The sequence below is a fragment of the Neospora caninum genome, chromosome Ib, assembly GCF_000208865.1.
Source record: "Neospora caninum Liverpool complete genome, chromosome Ib".
NCBI lineage: Eukaryota > Apicomplexa > Conoidasida > Eucoccidiorida > Sarcocystidae > Neospora > Neospora caninum.
The window spans coordinates 1,330,761-1,347,813 of record NC_018386.1 but is presented as its reverse complement, the minus strand read 5'-3'; the positions used below and the strand labels follow the sequence as shown (position 1 = coordinate 1,347,813).

Genomic DNA, 17,053 nt, shown 5'->3' with positions numbered 1-17,053 from the left:
CAGCGTCGCCCCATGGAGCAGTTCCTCGTCTGGAAGCCATGCAACGACGCAGGAGCGAACGCTTTTGCGTTTGCTTCGTGACCAACATTCTTCTCGCCCTGTCCGTCTGGCCGTCACAAGCCCCTGCCTTCACGCTGTCGCACTGGTCCCCTGCAGCTTTTTGTCCTCCTGCCCAGCCAGCCTTCTGCGGTGGCAAGGCCGCCGGTCCCGCAGCCCCTGTGCTTGCCAGCGGTCGTCAACTTGGCAGTATATCCACCGGTACGTCTGCGCTTTTTGCCACAGTGTCTTACCACACTCCAGACGCAGAACGGCAAAACAATTCAATGCAGTGTTCATAATTTTGCCATGCAGGCCACGCAACTGACTTTTGGCGGCATGGATCGCATACCGCGTTAGCCCTCGGCTCACGGCGCCACCTTCAAGTGATACGGGTACGGAATCCATTTCAGGTTCTACGCGACAACGCGTCCTGATAGGTAGAGTCGGCCTATCAATGCAACGTTGTTTTTGAATACAGATTTTCGGCCAGGATGTTTGCTCGTGTGTTGTGACAGAGAAAGAAAAAATATCGAACAGCAGGCACTTCAACGGTCCGGAGACACTACGGCATCAAAGGCAGGGGAGGTGGCAAGCTTCGCCTTGGCAAAAACACAGGAGTCCCTCTCAAGGCTCTGGAATGCCCTGCTCGCAGGTGAGAACGCAGTTTCGGGACCGAGTATGAAGCATTGATGCCGGCTAGGGGCTGCAGTACTGATTTGTTGTGTCCTGGCTTGTTCCGGGTGGTGTATATTACAGGTGCATGCTACTCGGAAAAATGGACAATACAAAGGCGAATAATCGAAGTCATTCAAGAGTTGCAACGCACAAAGTACAACGGTTGAACTTGCACTGGAAGAGACTATGGTGGCCTGAAGCTGGATATTATGTCAGGTTGCGGCTATCTGTGAAGGGAATTCGGACCATAAAAAAGTACGGTCTGCAACGAGCAGCGGACAAGTTTGGCCTGAACTTAAAAAAAAAGAAGTACTACGCTGGGTATAGCCACAGGTATGTCTACCCCACTTGCACAGGGACCATTGCGGCAAGTCAGGTCGTACGTGCAGCGGATATTTTTTTCACGTGACCACTCATTGAGAGTGAGTGTGGTGCGCTATCCGGATATTTCTGCAGACGTATGATCAGTAGACTCTCTCTAACAGGCGGCACTGCCAGCCACATTGCCAATGAGGTCGCTGATCCTCTTCCTGGTTGGACAGAGGCGAGCACGGCTGCTGGGTTCGACGCGGCGGAGGTATAGGCGCACCGACTATGTGCAGCATCTGTGTTGCCCTTCGAGGGTTGCATCTAGCGATGTGCATCCAGTTTGGTTTCTGTGTCACACGGAAGCTGCTGCTGCTTCTGCTGGTACAACTTCAAGCCTCCCGTTTCCTTCCGCGAAGTCGAACTGTACACAACAAATGTAATCACTTGTCAACGGATTTGTCAGGCTTCAGCGTACCATGATCACTTGACGTCGCTTTTCTTGGGGAGCAAGGACAACTCGGACAGGCCCAACAGGCGTTGTAACTGCAGGTTGTATCGCTACAGGACCACACGCCGTGATAGCAAAGACGCACTGAAGGGAGGAAGAGTGAGGGCGGATAGTGTCTGTCCTTACTGGTTGCGCTGTTCACAATGATGCATAGTGCTGTAAATAGGTAGTCAGCAAACAGCTGATTTGTGAGATGATTCTGACCGTGCCTACTGTTGGTGCATGCATTCGAGAGTGCCATTGATGGGATGTTAGAGGCACTAGCAGGAGGAGCCGAGTGGACAAAGAGCACTTGTCCTTTTTCAGCGAGGCTTCCGGTTGTAACCACACTTGCGTAGATGTGAAATCATTCGCTTTACAACGGATGCTTGCCTTCGATACACAGCTGAGGTTTACGAATTCATGGTTCTCTCCTGTCAGTGCAATGGTTAAACTAGGATGTCTTACCTTCGGGCCGGTAGACCTTTGCTGTATGGTAGACGTCAGCACCAGCCTCAAGCATATCTCTGGTCGTACAGCTTGAAGCTGGGCGCTTATCACTGCAACAGATAACAGCCATACCTGATAAATCGTTCACTTTCTTCTTCAAACCTGAGGGGGAACAAAAGTAGACTCCACAGCATGGACTACCGAACGGTTCGCATACTTGTGGCTCAGCTTGGCCAGTAGATAGGACGCGGGTCGAGCTTTTCCAGACACGTCTCCACTTTTCAAGAAAGGGCACAGTTCGCCTGCGAGATGGGATTCGGGAGGTTATTTGCAAGTCATGTCCACATTCGTGAGTCGCACCGGCCTTTCTGCTGGACGCTTTCGGACTTTCTTGTGTTTCAGTCACAGTAACCCATTCGTGAAGGCCACTTCCCGGCCTTTGCTGGTTCAGAGTGCACTGCTCAACGCGTTGCCTCAACGGAAGATGAGGGTACAACGTGTCTGCTCTCTTGAGTGAGTAGGAAACAGCAAGGTCCAGTCTTATGAGAGGATCGTACTGCATTTTATGCTTGGGGATACTTGCGTTGAAATGCCTCTGTATATTTTTGGGCCGATGTCTCCGTTGATCTCATTCGCACGGTCTGAGAAGGGTCCCTTCACTACCGCCGTTCCAGCGTCCCCGTATGTTTTTTCGAAGCAGAGCTGAAACGTGCACCGAAATGGCTGTGAGCACCAGAGTTGTTTTTCAGTACATTCTTTCTACCGGTGCGAATGCCCAAATTGTTGTTGACGGAGCCCCTCCGACGTTGGTAACAGTGATGCCCTCTGCCTGAAAACCGTTTTTTTTACACGCCAAGGGCGAAACCCTCACATCCGTAACCCACTAGTACTACAACTATGGTTCCTTCCTGAATGACAAATTAGTATAAGAGCGGAAACCTTGGAAGAGAAAAACTCGCTCACTTCGTTAGCGCTGAAGGGGACTTTGACTTTCCCATTGGGCTGACGGGGCCACTAGTGATGATGCACCCGATAGAAGGGCTGGGAGGTACTCACTTTCGTCACTACCAACACATCGGATTTTGTATTGAACACATTGGATTTCATTCTTTCATAATCGACGGTCATGGCAAAAGTTTCTTCATATGCGTCGCTCAATTCATGATGGAAGGTCTTGTGCATCATTCCGAAGGCGGCGGTTTCAATGGCACCCTCAAGAGCTATTGAAGCAAGCAATGTGAACAGCATGCCGTTCCCCATCTTAGCCATAGTTGCGGTGTGGTTCCGGTTGGCACTTATATGCTGGGTCCAATTCCTTGTGCGTTGTACAGGAGTTTGGGCGCTCTTATTGGCAGCTTCGCCGAAGAGAAAAAGCAACAAATGGCGAACGGCTAAAGAACACGAGAACCGTGTATATACAGTGGAGGTCTGCTGAGCATCAGGCATCCCGCTTCCACGCAACTTCACCATTGCGCCAATAAATTGCCCTAGATATAGTCTACGTACTGTTCCTGCTGTAGCCGAAATTCAGAGTCTTGCTGACTCGCAACAGATTTGTACGAAGCCCACCAAGTGGAAGCAGAAATAAGATATGAAGGCAACGGTGCACACAACAGATCAGATAGTTTTGGAAGTGAAAAAAATGACGATATATGACCACGTCTTTGCATGAGAACGAACAGGGAAAGCAGCGGCGCGACGGTGACCAACGCCATGATCCCTTGTTGCGCCGAACACTTCGTGTTGCGGCTCATTAACAGCTGGTTACAAAAACGATATGTCTGTAGAGCAGCCCTGCAGTTCGGACGCGCAGTGGAAAGTTTGTGCCGGATTGATTCGTTCGAAAGCTGTGATACTTTTATGCTGCCTTTTTCACATTGTTTAATATCATCTCTTTGTAAGGTCGCGACGTTCATCGGCACCACTGGCACCTATCCGTATGACACCCAGACAGACTCGTCAGAACCACAGAATATATTGTCACCAACGGTGTTTTCTGACCCCCTTCCCACTACCCCAGCAGACTCGACAAAAATCAAGCTACTTCTACATACGCTCGCCACAGACATATTCACTGGGTGACTTCCGTCACTGGTTGTGCCTCGTCCTGGCCCACTAAAAGACTCAGGTGAAGCGGCTTCCACCCAGAAATTACGTGTCCCGGAGCTTTTCAAACAAAAAAAAAACAAGCCATCCGACGAGTTGAATCTTTGCGCCAGTGTCCGGCAAAGAACCCAGGTACAGCCACTTTGGCAAGCCTTCAGCACGTATGCATCCGCCGCGAAACGCTGGACGATTCGTCTCTCCGTGAGACTTCCTCAACGACCGCCAAAATCCTCCAATCTGTGCAGTTGCTCAGATGTGAAGGGTATCGCACGCCAGACCGATCCTCCCGGCCTCAGAGAATATCTTTGACAGATCTGATGTGGCCAACTGCTTCGAAAAATGCGTCACGACTCTACGCATCACGCTGAGAGCCCTGCAAACAACGACACACACAATAATGATTTTCTGGCAGCTGCCCTACCTCGCCCCCCACATCCAGCTTACCGCCAATTCAGCGGTGACACCATGCTACTTTGTTCAATCGACGGCTCTGCCGATGCGGAGTAACACTTACTTTTCCTGTCCTTGATTAGTGGAAAGCACGTGCCGCGCCGGCTTTAAGATCATGTTGCTGGCCGGGCCCGCAACGTCGCATTCCATCCGACCCAAGCAAACCAGGAAGTCCCCCTGACTCGTCCTTTTTTCATCGTAGCACGCCGATATATGGAGCTTTGCCTTGTGCATTTCTTCCTGTCGACAAAAGTACACACAATACATAAAACAGACACCTCAACGCCACCTGGACTGCTCCGCCACCTAGTGTCCGAACCTCAACATACCACAGACTTACCAGCAACACATCCGCGTTAAGCGTTAGTCCGTCGAGTGGTGATCCGGCTGATGCTCCAGCTTGCTGAGCCGACGATTGGTATCCATCTGGGAGGCCGACATGGAAGGGAGAATACTGCCACCATGAATATCCCGAGAGGTTGCTGATGGCAGTTGCGAGCAGCAAAAGCATGCATGTGGCCTCAATAACGAGGCGTATTACGGATGTCGGCGTCCACAAAAACTTGTCAACCATCATTTCCACTACATCGAGAGAAAGATAGCCGTGCAAGCAAGCAAACGATTGCTACGTTTCTGTTGGTGTCGTTAAATGTTGGCGAACTGCTCTGGTCTTGTTGGTTCGCGGAGAAAGGCTAGACTGCATGCATCTCTGCCTGCGCAGCGTGCACACCAGTAATGGCTGCACTCCTGGCTGTCCTCCGTGAGAGATGTACACTGCGGCGTCCTGTGGCTGCGATATTGGGCAAAGAACGGCAACAGCCAACTCAGTTCTCGGGAAAAGCCGTCAGCTCTATTTGCTTCATACACCCTGATTTCTGCTGTAGAACGACCCGTCGGGAGTCGCACATCCTTTGGGACACTAGATGGCATTTTAACGTTATTACAACTGCTCCACCTCTCAACCACGTGCTACACAAGACACAGCAGCTCGGTGCATGTCACAAGCTGCACGTAGGTGGAGTGTCTAGCGTCTTCATCATGCCTCAATTTTGTTGGGACTACAGTCGGCGCGTGCAAAGCCATTAGCGGTACCTTTACCAAACGAGTAGATATTCGGTGCTGTCGCAATTGACATAGGAGAACATGCAGCCAAATTCGAGTGCATAATCAGCTTTTAGGTGAGAAAAGGCATGTGCTTTCGCCACCGGGTGAATGTGTTTGCCACATGGAATTAGAACAAATTAATACCCCACAGGACGGCGACTCGATTGGTGACGTGCAAATTTCGCTACCTCTAGCGATTATCCAGTTGTACGAGCTGCCCACAGCTCCAGACAACCACCGCTGGGGTGATTCGTCCCCTGGTGTTGCACTAGCAAGAGGTGGAGTTCCTCATGAACCGGTCGCCAGGCCGGTAATGGGACAGTGAAATCTCTCGGAGAACAGCAAATAGGCAGATACCCAGAGTTTCCCTTGCATAGCAGGTGATGCAGGTACAGAAAAAACGGTTTCTATAGAACCGTTGTAGACCTCTCCGAATCAGCGTCACGCCACTTCTGGGGTTGTCCTACGTTGCTATAGCGCCAAGCAGATGTACTCACGACGAGCCTTGATCCGATCAGAGACTCTGCACCATACGGATCTTCTATCCCTCGTGTCTCACGACTGTTCTTCGCCGTAAGGGGGGTGGAAAACGACTACTTGACTAGCCATTCACACCCCGACCTCAACCGGCTTTAGTGACAGATTGCGCACCTCTTAATTTCGAAATCCATTACTTTTGTTGGACGCATGTAAAGTAACGGGCTATGGTCCCTGATGCCGCATGCGCTCTGGGAGAATCTGTCAAACGCTTTAATGCTGTGTTCTCGGCTGGAGATCTTTCTGCGAGCAAACTTCAAATAAACCAAAAGGCTTTTTGGGTCGCTGAACTATGAGAGCTGCAAGGAGCCACCTGGGAATTATATGCCCCTGCACAACGAAAGGTACAGGTGGTTTCGTCGGCCAGGACGGTGAGCACGTCTCGACAGCATCACTTCTGCATGGACTCAACTCTCTGTAAAAGGTAGCTCCAGTATAGAGGACTCCGCCAGAATATAGGCTGGAACACTGCATCAGGCAGTGTACTGAGCCCTCGCGTTCGATGCGGTCCATTATTTGACGCGGGCACGGATCCCACGACCTTTCATTGCCAGAAAATTCGGTCCAGGCACCACTGCAATGCCAAAAAATGACAGACTGGAGCACTGAGGAATAAAACAAGTGAAGACGCGTACGTGAGTACACCATTGGAAGCATGACAAGAAAATACAGGAAAACAGCCACATGGTTCCGAGGATGACATGCAAAAGCCAACTCCGTTGGGTGCAGAGTCGGAATTTTATTTTTCAACCATAGAGATCTTGATCGGGTGACTCGGATCCACTTTGAAGCCTTGCATGCCTTGCATGGCCACTGCCGCCTGTGCTTGCGTACTGAAGTCGACAAATGCCACGCCTCGGCCTTCAATGAGTCGCGATTCCGTGTGTCCCCGATACTGGCCGAACAGAATGTCCAATGATGTTTTTGTTGCCTTCGGTGGTAAATTCTCAATAAACAGAGAAAACTGGCCGGTCTCGCCCGTAGCCTTCCCGTCCTTTGCCTGAACACAGAGAGATAGGTGCTCATGTCGATGTGCTGTGTACGTACACTGCCGCAAGGAACTGGAAGACAGTCTTGGACACGGTTCACAGTACGGAACGAAAGAAAGCCCAATTTCACGATGAGTCAGCGCGTGTTCTGTTCAGCTTTAGCAGCCGGGTGGAGCTCATGGCAATACAGAGGATAGCAACGGTGAAACTAATGGTCAAGACTGGCAGCGCGCCTACGGCTACAAGAAGGTCTACGTTCCTCGAACAGTCTCGAAGCGACCTCTCATTTGCAAACACGAAACCAGAAACGCGTGCGGACACGCTCGTAACGCACACGACGGTCGCACCTGGTGATGCTGTATCGTGGCTCTCACTAAAGCTCGCCTGTCACCGTGGGCGAACACCGTTTCTCGGATCATCATTCCCTGCTACTTTATAACTACAAAGGTGCCTGTACCGCGTGTGTAGCGAATACAGTCGCCTTCCTACTCTCTCTACCGCTGCCACTGAATACAGCTGACGCCCGTTCTACGAAAGACGATCTTGGGGGCTCAGCCTTCAGGTAGTAAGAGATGCGTACCTTGGTAGCGGCCGCCCCCGCGCCTGCGTCAACCTTGGTTCTGGGGACATTCGGTTTCCGGGGCTTGTACTGATCATTCAGCTTGAGAACGGCGTCGGACTTTGTCTTTGCATACTGTACTCGCAGGGGCTTCCCGAGGAAGTCTTTGCCTTGTGCGGCTCGAAGAGCGGCTGTTGCGGAGCTGAGATCTGCGAAGACGACGAACGCTTGCCCCCGCATGTTGGTGCCGCGGACAACAACCTCTAGAACCAACCCGTAGGCGGAGAAAAACTCGTATAGACATGCCTGAAGATCTTGCTTGTGCAACTTATCATTCAAGTTGTTGCAATACAGAGTCTGATTGGGTGGGACATCCCCTGCTGCCGTGGGTGCAGTGGGGGCTCGTCTCCCTCCCGAGCCTGCAGCCCGAGGGCCCGGCGACGGCGGAACTGCAGCTGGAGCCATGCTACCCTCTCGCGTCCAGGCTTATCAGCGGAGACAGAGTCCGTCTTTTTCCCAGCACTACTAGGATGCCTTTCCCGCCTCTTTCTGGAGAAGCGAATGAACAATTCCCTATTTCTGGGCTCAACGCCAGGGCCCTTCAACTCCAGAAAAGTAATCTTGCTCATGCGCCTGCCGTCGGCTTTAAATGCGAGGTACGGGTACGTGGAAGAGAAGAAGCATTAGGGAAACAAGGATTCGAGTACGTGGCAACTCAATCGCACCAACGAAAGAAACTGCTCTGGGAAAACTGCAGACACGACGCGGGCCTTCTTCCCTCCAACATTGGGTGGCAGCAAGGTTACGCTGCCGCCCGTGAAGGAACCTCAAAAAAGCACACGACGGGGAGTTTGCTTGATGCGGTATAAAGTCCACCGGCCACAAGGAGTTGGTACGTTTTCTGGGTCCGGGAACTATAGAAGAAGACGCCCGAACAAAGCGATGTATTTTGACCTTCGCCCCAGGGGGCGGCAGATACCACCCTGCAGTGCGACTAGCAGCACGAAGACTCTGTGAAAAACGGGTGGTGGGCGGCAGGAACAGAACTCGAGCAAGCGGTCCCGCGCTACAGGTCCCTTCCCCTAAACAACGCAAAGTTTGTTTCTGAAGCCACAACAAGCATGTACACCGCACAAATGCAGCGCTCGAACTCCAATTCGCAGCACTGGTCCAGAAAACACCAGCCCCTGTGCAGGGGACGCGGAAAAATCTCCCCTTGTCCAGGTTCTCGGCCGTTTCCCAAAGATTTCAGGAGGTTACCGTCCGAGACGAGAATCAGTTTTTTGATGCGACCTTAGTCCTTTTGGATGGTACGGGACTGTAAGTCGCCTGTTGGTAGGCAGGAGAAAGGAGGCTCGTTTTGCAAAGCCGATCGAAACTGCATGCAGCGCAAGTGAAAAAATGGAGCGGGGACGAAGTAGGTACCGTAACCGGGGAGGCATGCGCTCGGCGAATGTCTTCTTCCATGAGGTGTTTCAGCGCGTCCGCCAACCTTTTTGAGCACTGCGCTGAACTGAGCGAGCACCACCTAAAAGATTTACTTTTCTTTTCGCGACTTCCTTCTGCAGACTATCGCGCGGCTTCGTCTGTTTCAAGAAGAGGTCTAGCGGGTACAAGAGGTTGGTGTCCGTTCTTTCCGCTATGGGCGGTAACAACCGCTGGTAATCCTGCGTTAAAAGGCGTGCCTGTCCAAGTAGACGGCAACGCGGGTCTGTCGGTCCATGTTGAGACCGCTTGTTTCTTGTGGATAAGTGAAGCATTGTCGGCGACGGCGGCCCCCTAATTTGCAGCTCCCCACAACTCTCGAAACTACACAACCACAAACTTGCTAGTAAGCAGCATCTAGGTACCGGAGACAACTGCTGTCTCGGTGAAACGTGAACATTGACTCAAGGTTTCTTTGTGCGCAGATCGACAGACAGCCACAAACGCCAGACAGAGTGAAGATGTGCTCTGCCCATCCTGACACTACATCGGGAAAGCGGTGGATTGTGTAGAATCGGGTGCAGAGGCCCAGCCGACCACGTCAGCGTTGCAGCTCACTCAGCTCTCAGAACGCGCTCAGTTCCGAACACAAGGCAGCAACCTCAGTTGAGGCTGCGAACGTGGCGGCAATACGAGCAGCCAGGTGTCTCTTCTTAAGACGACTGCGCTCCAAATGGTTCACACGTCCTTGAGGAATCAAATTGTATTACAGCTTTCGTCGCTTCCTAGCAGAGAGTTGGGTCGCGCCGTGTGACTCTTTAGACAGTTTGTCTTCCTGAACTGCGCCACACACGAATAGGGCTCTTTGGAGGGCGTCGCAAGGTGACTGTATGCGGTGAAGTGTTTCTTTCGCCCTTTGGCCAAATACACAGCCGCACATGAAACGCAGCTGATCCCGATAGGCATGGAGCGCACTGTTCCTGGGAGACAGGACTTCGCCACGGAAAATATGTGAAATCTGAAAGCAGTGATAGGGAGAACTGCACAATACCAAAAAGACGGTCTTTGCAATGGCGAAGACAGGAGAAACTGAGGAACGGGTGGACACTTTACCGCCGTCGAGACAGACGACAAATAGAACCGAAAGGAATGAAACGTTTGGCCACTCCGCACTGGACTTCACATACATAGCGTTTATTCTGTCGGTATTCCGTCCGTCGACGGTGGTAGTTTCGTGTATTGTATTTTGCCCGTTATCGCAAGTGACTGCGAAGCGGATCGTGCTACTGTTGGACTCAGCACATGTTTACTTTCGACTTGAAGCAGCTTCGTGTCTCCAGATCTCCTGTTGTACCGTCTTGACTTCTGACACTGCGTCCTCGAGACGCGTGTTCTCTGCGTCCGAAAGGCCCCGTCTGCATTGGCAGGACAACCGAGAGAACAACACTTGACGCTTTGAGGTTGCGAAGCCTGAGTTTGACAACACCCAGCTCAGGTGCGCACCTGAAGCCTGTGCCCCAAGCACGTAACGACTCCGCGGCGCCAATCCAAACAACTTGTCACTGCGCAGACCGACGACAAAACCCATCAATCCAGTCACGCGCCTGATGCTGACAGTCCCGAAACCACGTCCACCTGCAATTCGTGAAGCGGTCCACGAGGCTGTCGAGCTCCCCGGTCAACCCTCTTCTTCGAAAGTGCCAAGGCGCAAGTGCATTCGTGCGCGCGCGACGAATCGCCGCACGGAGGATAGAAGCGACCGAGAAGAACCAATAACACACAAAGGCACACGACTCTCTACTTCTTCCTGCTTTCACGGCGACCTTACCGAGCCTTCAAAGCGCTGAGATCCTTGACCAACTTCTCTGCGCGGGCACGCTGCAGCTGCAAAAGCTGCAATTCGTCTGCTTGACTGTCCGTCTCCACTCCGCCTTTGCCGTGCCCGTTCTGCTGATGTCCAGCGGAACCACTGACTCCACCTGAGGCGTCTCCGAGAGCGGACGCCTGACCCGCGAGGTTCACAAGACCTCGGGCGCTGGGTGCTTCACCGGCTGAGGAAGCCTTCGCCTCGCTGAGGATTGACACGAGAGACCGACACAAGGCGGACCACACACACACACACGAAAAGAAGCTCGCCTTCGCTGATCCCAGTCGACACGACGACGATAGGTGTGACCCGCGTGCTATGCAGACTTGGCTATCCACTGACTCCGCCACGCTTGCGGTCGCGTGAGCAGACGTGCCCAATCGCGCAATTCTCTTTTGCGGGCGTGGCACTGCCGCACCAGCGAAACGTCGCCTTGCTTCGCACACACGCTACTCGAGTCCGAGCTGAAGAGCCAAGCGCTGGCAAAAAACGGTACACGAATTCATCAACTGCTTCCAACGCTTCAGCAAACGACTTTGAGGTTGCTGGACAAGCGACACGGCACTGTTGCTGCACGTTTGAGACGAGCGTTGAAATGGTGTGCACGCACACGAGATCACAGAAGAACGCCTTGGCGGTGTGAATCGATGAAGATGTCTCACTTCAACGGGGCTTACCTTGCGGGCGGAACTGCGTTTGCGGGTTCCGTGTAGCACGACGGAATGGTGCTCAACACTGTCTGTGTACATCCACCCAAGAGAAGAGAACGGGACGAAAGGTTTGCCTTCTCTTGGACAGGACTTTCGAGCGGCGCGACAGAGCGACAGTCTCACAGGCTCTCTGTCGTTTGCCCGACCTTCTTCACGAAGTCTCTACGAGAGAATGACCCAAATGCACGTCTAGAGACGGACTGGCTGACGACCTTCGCCTCTGCCTTACCGTGGTTCTGTTGACATCCCGGAAATAACTCAGGACGCGGTCTCTTGGATTCCGCGTGAGACTGCCCTCGCCAGCATGCATCGCCTTGGCCGGCGGCGTCTCCGTCCCTCTTTTTTCCTCGGCGTGAGACGGATCAGAAGACGTGGGCGTCCCGTTCGACTCCGACGACGAACCGGCGGGGTCTCCGCTTGACCTGCCTTCGCCGACATTCTCTTCCGTTCCGGCAACTCCTGATTGCGCCGAATTCCCGACGGCCGCCTCCAATTCCTCTTCGAGAATCAAACCCTCAAGGAGCTCCGCGAATTCCTGCAGTTAAAACATGCATGCGCGAAGTGTCTCATCCTACACCCACGCATGCGAGGAAACGGGGCAAGTGCGCCTCCCCAACGGCCCCATGCTGGACGCCAACAAATGACTCAAGTACACAAGTAGCCTCGTTAGGCGCCGTTTAAAAAGGCGTAGGGTGGCAACGGTGGCGAAGACGCTCTGAAAAAAGCCTCACTTGCAGACTGACGCCGGAGACGCGCTTCACATCCTGAGGCAGCCCAGAAAAAGAAAGCACGATGTTCTCGATTGAGACAAGAAGTCGGTTGGCATGAAATACGGACACCACACGTGACACACGATTGCACTTCTTCTCTGGAAGAGACGCCGAGAAACGACCCATCTGCAGCCTGCCTCCATTTGATCCTGAGAAACGGAGTGTATCCCATTCTCCTGAGCAAACGTCCTTTCTGCCTTGAACGCCGAGGAGCTGGTCAACTGACCCATGCGGCTTAGCCGCGTCTCGGGCTACGCACCCCTGACCATCCAACTGACAAGGACAGCAAAACGCGTGCCCCGTCTACTCCTTTGCGATGAGGGAGTGACAATGCCCAGTTCGGTGTTGAACTGCTTCTCGGTGGATCGAGGATTCTGTCGTCACCCGTACGGCACCCAGTACCCAAGCCCGATCTCGCCCTCTCGGTGTGCTCCACTTTGTGCTAGGAGTCCCGAGAGCCGCATGCGAAAAGCCTTCATCCTCGTATTGCCAACATGTGCGTGCTTCGTGTGCCGAGAGGTCGAGCGTGTGAGAGTAGCCGAGAAGGAAAACGGCAGCTCTTTCTCGCTCAAAAAGGCGACTGAGGCACACTTCGCCTGGCCAGCGATTCACCCAGAGCTCCTGGACGCGCGAGCGCGGAGCATTAGACTCACCGCAGTGCGTCCCTGTCCGGTTTCGAGGAAGAGTTTGCAGACTCCACTTGATGGCGAAAAGCCGAGCTGGAAGGTGAGGTGCGACAGAGAGCAAAACCACAAGATCAAAAACCAACGAACGGCGTCTGCCGTTCATCCATGCCACAGCGAAAACACTCTCTCGTTCCGTTCTACTGTGGACGGAGCACTGGTATGGTGTTTGCAGCGCGATATTCGGAGTGCACAGCGACACGTGCGATCCTCAGCACAACACTGTCCACCAAAAAAGACGCCAGTTCGTTCAGTCTTTCACCGGCGCGCGCACGGTTGGCCACAGGCTTGGTGGGCGGGCAGAGACTCGAGGGAGCGTCACCCTGCGGCTCTGAAGTGAGACGCTTGGCCGTGATCTTCGGTTCCCGCGTGCAGGCTCTGCGCTTTCACATCGCGGCAAACTGTCTCTCCAACGCTGTCTCTGCCTCAGTCTTGTCTGCAAAACGCATTCTTCGCACCTTTTCGACGAGATCCATGACGTCGCTGCGACGCACGCCGTTGGCTACAGATAGAAACGAGACAACAAGCAGCACACACGCTGGAGGGGGGATGTGCGAGAGAGGGGCGAAGGGCGCGAGTCTCGCGTGCAGGCCAGAGCCGACACCCGCCACAGATTGTGTTTGTTTGCCTCGTGGGGACGACCGTTCCGCGCAAGAGGCCGCAGGGAATGGCGCCGGACGAGGGAAGACATGCAGACGCTTTGGCGTCCATCGTAAAGCGCGGCGTGGACGCGCCGGCGAGTCCGGAGAAAGGCTGCCTCGCTTTTGAAGTGGTCGCGGGCCGCGTCCAGTCAGAATCCGTCGGCAGAGAATCAGTTCACGTTTCGGAACTCCCCCACACTCAGATACTGCAGTGGGTTAGATCTTCGTGTACACACACCCAAAGAGACAAGCAAGTGCGGCGCTTCACTCGTTCCCGTGAACCACCTATCGCGGCGGCAAGTCTACCTTCGGATGCAGCTCGCCTGGTGGTGCTTACGCTTATCCAAATCAAGTTGGAGGAAAAATATCGCGATCTCTTTCTGCAGATCGTCGCCAAGTCCGACCTGATTGCACACGCCCAACACGTCTTCAAAGACGGACCCGATGCTTCGTGTCGCAGTTATCTCAGCTTCCTAGCTTCGCCCTGGCAGCTGGTGCACACGCGCGGAGCGCTCACGAACATTTGCAGCTCGGCACGAGACGCCCTGCCGGGTACAACGCAAATGAGATGCTCACCCCACGGACTGACAGAACCTCCCGTTTCCCCGTGTTGTGGTGGTAGGCTGCACTTTTCGTTAAGGCTTTGAAAGAGCCGACTGGAACAAACGAACTGGGACATGCCCCACACCCGCCCCCCTCGCCCTACCCCTAAACCCTGTCAGCTCGCCCCCTGGCATGAGGTTTGCGCGACACTTACATTGAATCTGCTGCGGTCGGCGGCGTCTTCACGGGGACCGGTGCGTGTGTACTTGAACACTCGTGCACGAATCTTCTCGCCGACGGCCCATTCGGCCTTCGCGACGTTGAAATCTGCGAAAGGCACGCACAACGGCCTCTTGGGTGCATGCAAAATATAAAGGCATGAGTCACAGGCACTGTAGCTACACCGAAAATCGACTAAATATAAAGGCATGAGTCACAGGCACTGTAGCTACACCGAAAATCGACTATGTGCGCCACGACTTCCTCGTCTACCTCTAGTGCTCCGTCCGCCGCGAGTCTGTTGCTGGCGAAGGAAGCTAGAGTCGCCCTCTCCCTGCAACTGAGACGCGAGGCAAGCAAACAAGAATCCAAGGAAACAAGAATCTAGGAAACAAGAATCCCAGGAAACGAGGATCACTGAATGGTGTTACTCAAAACTGCTGTTCCGCGCGTGTGTGGGAACGCCTTCGGGCTTGAGAACCCAGATACTCCCGAAGAGAACTCGCGAACGATCACCGTCGCGTCCTGAGGAGACACGGAACCTACCATTCTCTGCCAGGACGTAGACGAAGCCGCCGGCAAGACCAAGACCCAGGGCGGAGAAGAAGTAGTGGCGAAATCCCCACTTGCTGTCGCTCTTCTCTTCCGACCTCTCTTTCTCGCCCTCACTCTGAGACGATGGCGCCGAAGAAGGCGAGGGCGAAGAGCCTTCCGGTGGGGCAGAGGCGGCGCCCGCAGAGGCCGCGGCCTCGGAAGCTGGAGACGGCGGATCGTGGCCAGTGTCCTTCGGAGACGCGGCGGAAGTCGAGTTGCCTTCAGATTCCGCCGCGCCACGCCGCTCTGCCCCGCTCGCGTTGGTCTCGTCTTTCTTTCCGTCTGAACCTGCACACGCGTCCCCGTCTTTCTTCAGCAAGTTCGGTGTTTCGCCTGTCTGGGTTTGCTCGCTGTCTCGCGACTTCTGTCCCGCAGGCGCTCCTGCCCCAGCGGAGACGAAAAACCTCCCGCTGGGACGCAGAAAGCGGAGGTGATCTTCTCTCTCGGCATCTTGCGCTCGCGAGGAAGAAAGGAAGGACGGCTGTGAGGCAAGTGAGGCGGGGCTGAGGGGGACTGCAGGTGCGAACAACGCAGGACACGCACAAGAGAAAGCCGTAAATTTGGAGGGGCGCTTTCTCGCGTCGGGGACACCCCACATACCGCCCGAAGGAAGACGACACAGGACACAGAGGAGACAGGCGGCGGCCTCTGTCTGCCCACGAAAGAGAGAGTGAAGCGCTTCGTTCCAACGCGCCAAAAAAATGAGAATCGCGCTCAGGAGTCAACCGCCGTTAACGCGGGAGCTCTGTGTCGCCGCGCGATGCTGCCTTCCCCAGCGACTGCGGTGAACCTGCATGCGCAGGCGACTGACCTTGGCGAGACGGGAGCGGCGAGGAGGCCCCCACCGAGGCGAGCGACGCAGGCAGTTTCGGAGACGAAGAGAACGAGCGAGGCTGGCGAGGGATGCCTCGGCGAGCTAGGCCAAAAAAGACATGCTTACGAGTGCAGGGGAACGCAGCAGAGACAGAGGACACCGGCACCCAGTCGGAGACAAACTGAGGGCGAAGGCCTTGAGACACAAGTGCGCATGTTCCGCGCCTGCGAGGCGCGAGAGCCCGAGGGCGAAGCAGCAGAGGAGACGAGGAAAGAGACATTCTGGCTGCCATCGTTCGCCCCCCGAGAAAAGACCAGAGCGGGTGAAGAGGAGAAGACGGCGGGAAAAGAGGAACAAGAGAGAAAAAGAGATGAAGAGGAGGAAGAAAGAGGCAAAGGCAGAAGAAAAGACTCGACTGTGCGTCCCCCGAGGTGAGGGGAACTCGACAGGTTTGTCGTGGGGCACACTGCGAGCGCCTGCAAGGAAGAGAGACGGCGCCGGCGCTGACGAAGGTAGAAAAGAAGCCGGAGCAGCGGAGAAGAAAAGTGGAGAGTCAGAGAGGAAAAGAAAGACCAGAACGGGTTCAACGCTTTGGGGTGTGAAGAGCGCCGACCCCCGGCGGTTGACTGGGATGGCGGCGGCCTGTTCAGGCGGCCGAGAAGCCGGAAAAGATGGGGCCCACGCGAGTCTCCTGTGTGTTTGAACCAATGCGTGGATTCATGCGCATTCGGTTGTCGCAATAAAAGTTCTAGACTTGGAAAGAATGCGCGCCGCAACACTGCTGGGAGAGACAGCAGGCGCCGCGTCTCGGAGGCCGCTGTGCGTCGATGCTTTCCCGGGCTCCAGGGAAAACGAGGAAAATTCAGAGAGCGGCGCGAGCGACTCGTCCTCCCTGATGAGAAACTGCAGACTGGACCTACACGGAAAAGCTAAACTTTGTTGGAGACGCCACGCCCTCGGAACAAAAATGGTTTTCCCGACTTTCTTTTCGATGCCAGGTTTTCGGTTGTGTCTTCGCGTCCTTTTTCTCAAGGTGCATGCGCATGCAGACTGCGCTTGCCATCTCCCTGGCATTTTTGTGG

At 54.3% G+C, this 17,053-nt stretch overlaps 4 protein-coding genes across 4 annotated transcripts; 1 reads left to right on the top strand and 3 right to left on the bottom strand.

The window, feature by feature from the left end:
* Positions 1-38: 38 nt before the first annotated feature.
* Positions 39-1,297, top strand: NCLIV_003980 (50s ribosomal protein L28, related; the record flags this gene model as incomplete). The annotated part of the gene is made up of 5 exons (XM_003879900.1): positions 39-258; positions 352-431; positions 555-691; positions 796-1,047; positions 1,171-1,297. 5 exons carry the CDS (start codon positions 39-41, stop codon positions 1,295-1,297), a joined length of 816 nt encoding a protein of 271 aa, XP_003879949.1.
* A 3,018-nt stretch (positions 1,298-4,315) lies between these two features.
* On the bottom strand, positions 4,316-5,090 carry NCLIV_003970 (conserved hypothetical protein; the record flags this gene model as incomplete). The annotated part of the gene is made up of 3 exons (XM_003879899.1): positions 4,316-4,432; positions 4,610-4,756; positions 4,857-5,090. 3 exons carry the CDS (start codon positions 5,088-5,090, stop codon positions 4,316-4,318), a joined length of 498 nt encoding a protein of 165 aa, XP_003879948.1.
* A 1,806-nt stretch (positions 5,091-6,896) lies between these two features.
* Positions 6,897-8,170, bottom strand: NCLIV_003960 (hypothetical protein; the record flags this gene model as incomplete). The annotated part of the gene is made up of 2 exons (XM_003879898.1): positions 6,897-7,157; positions 7,727-8,170. The coding sequence occupies 2 exons, from the start codon at positions 8,168-8,170 to the stop codon at positions 6,897-6,899; spliced, it is 705 nt and encodes a 234-aa protein (XP_003879947.1).
* Positions 8,171-10,436: 2,266 nt separating this feature from the next.
* On the bottom strand, positions 10,437-16,263 carry NCLIV_003950 (conserved hypothetical protein; the record flags this gene model as incomplete). Its single annotated transcript, XM_003879897.1, has 11 exons — positions 10,437-10,545; positions 10,959-11,201; positions 11,675-11,736; positions 11,937-12,242; positions 12,439-12,471; positions 13,131-13,196; positions 13,619-13,662; positions 14,139-14,205; positions 14,559-14,671; positions 15,110-15,670; positions 15,969-16,263. 11 exons carry the CDS (start codon positions 16,261-16,263, stop codon positions 10,437-10,439), a joined length of 1,899 nt encoding a protein of 632 aa, XP_003879946.1.
* Between the last annotated feature and the right edge of the window lie 790 nt (positions 16,264-17,053).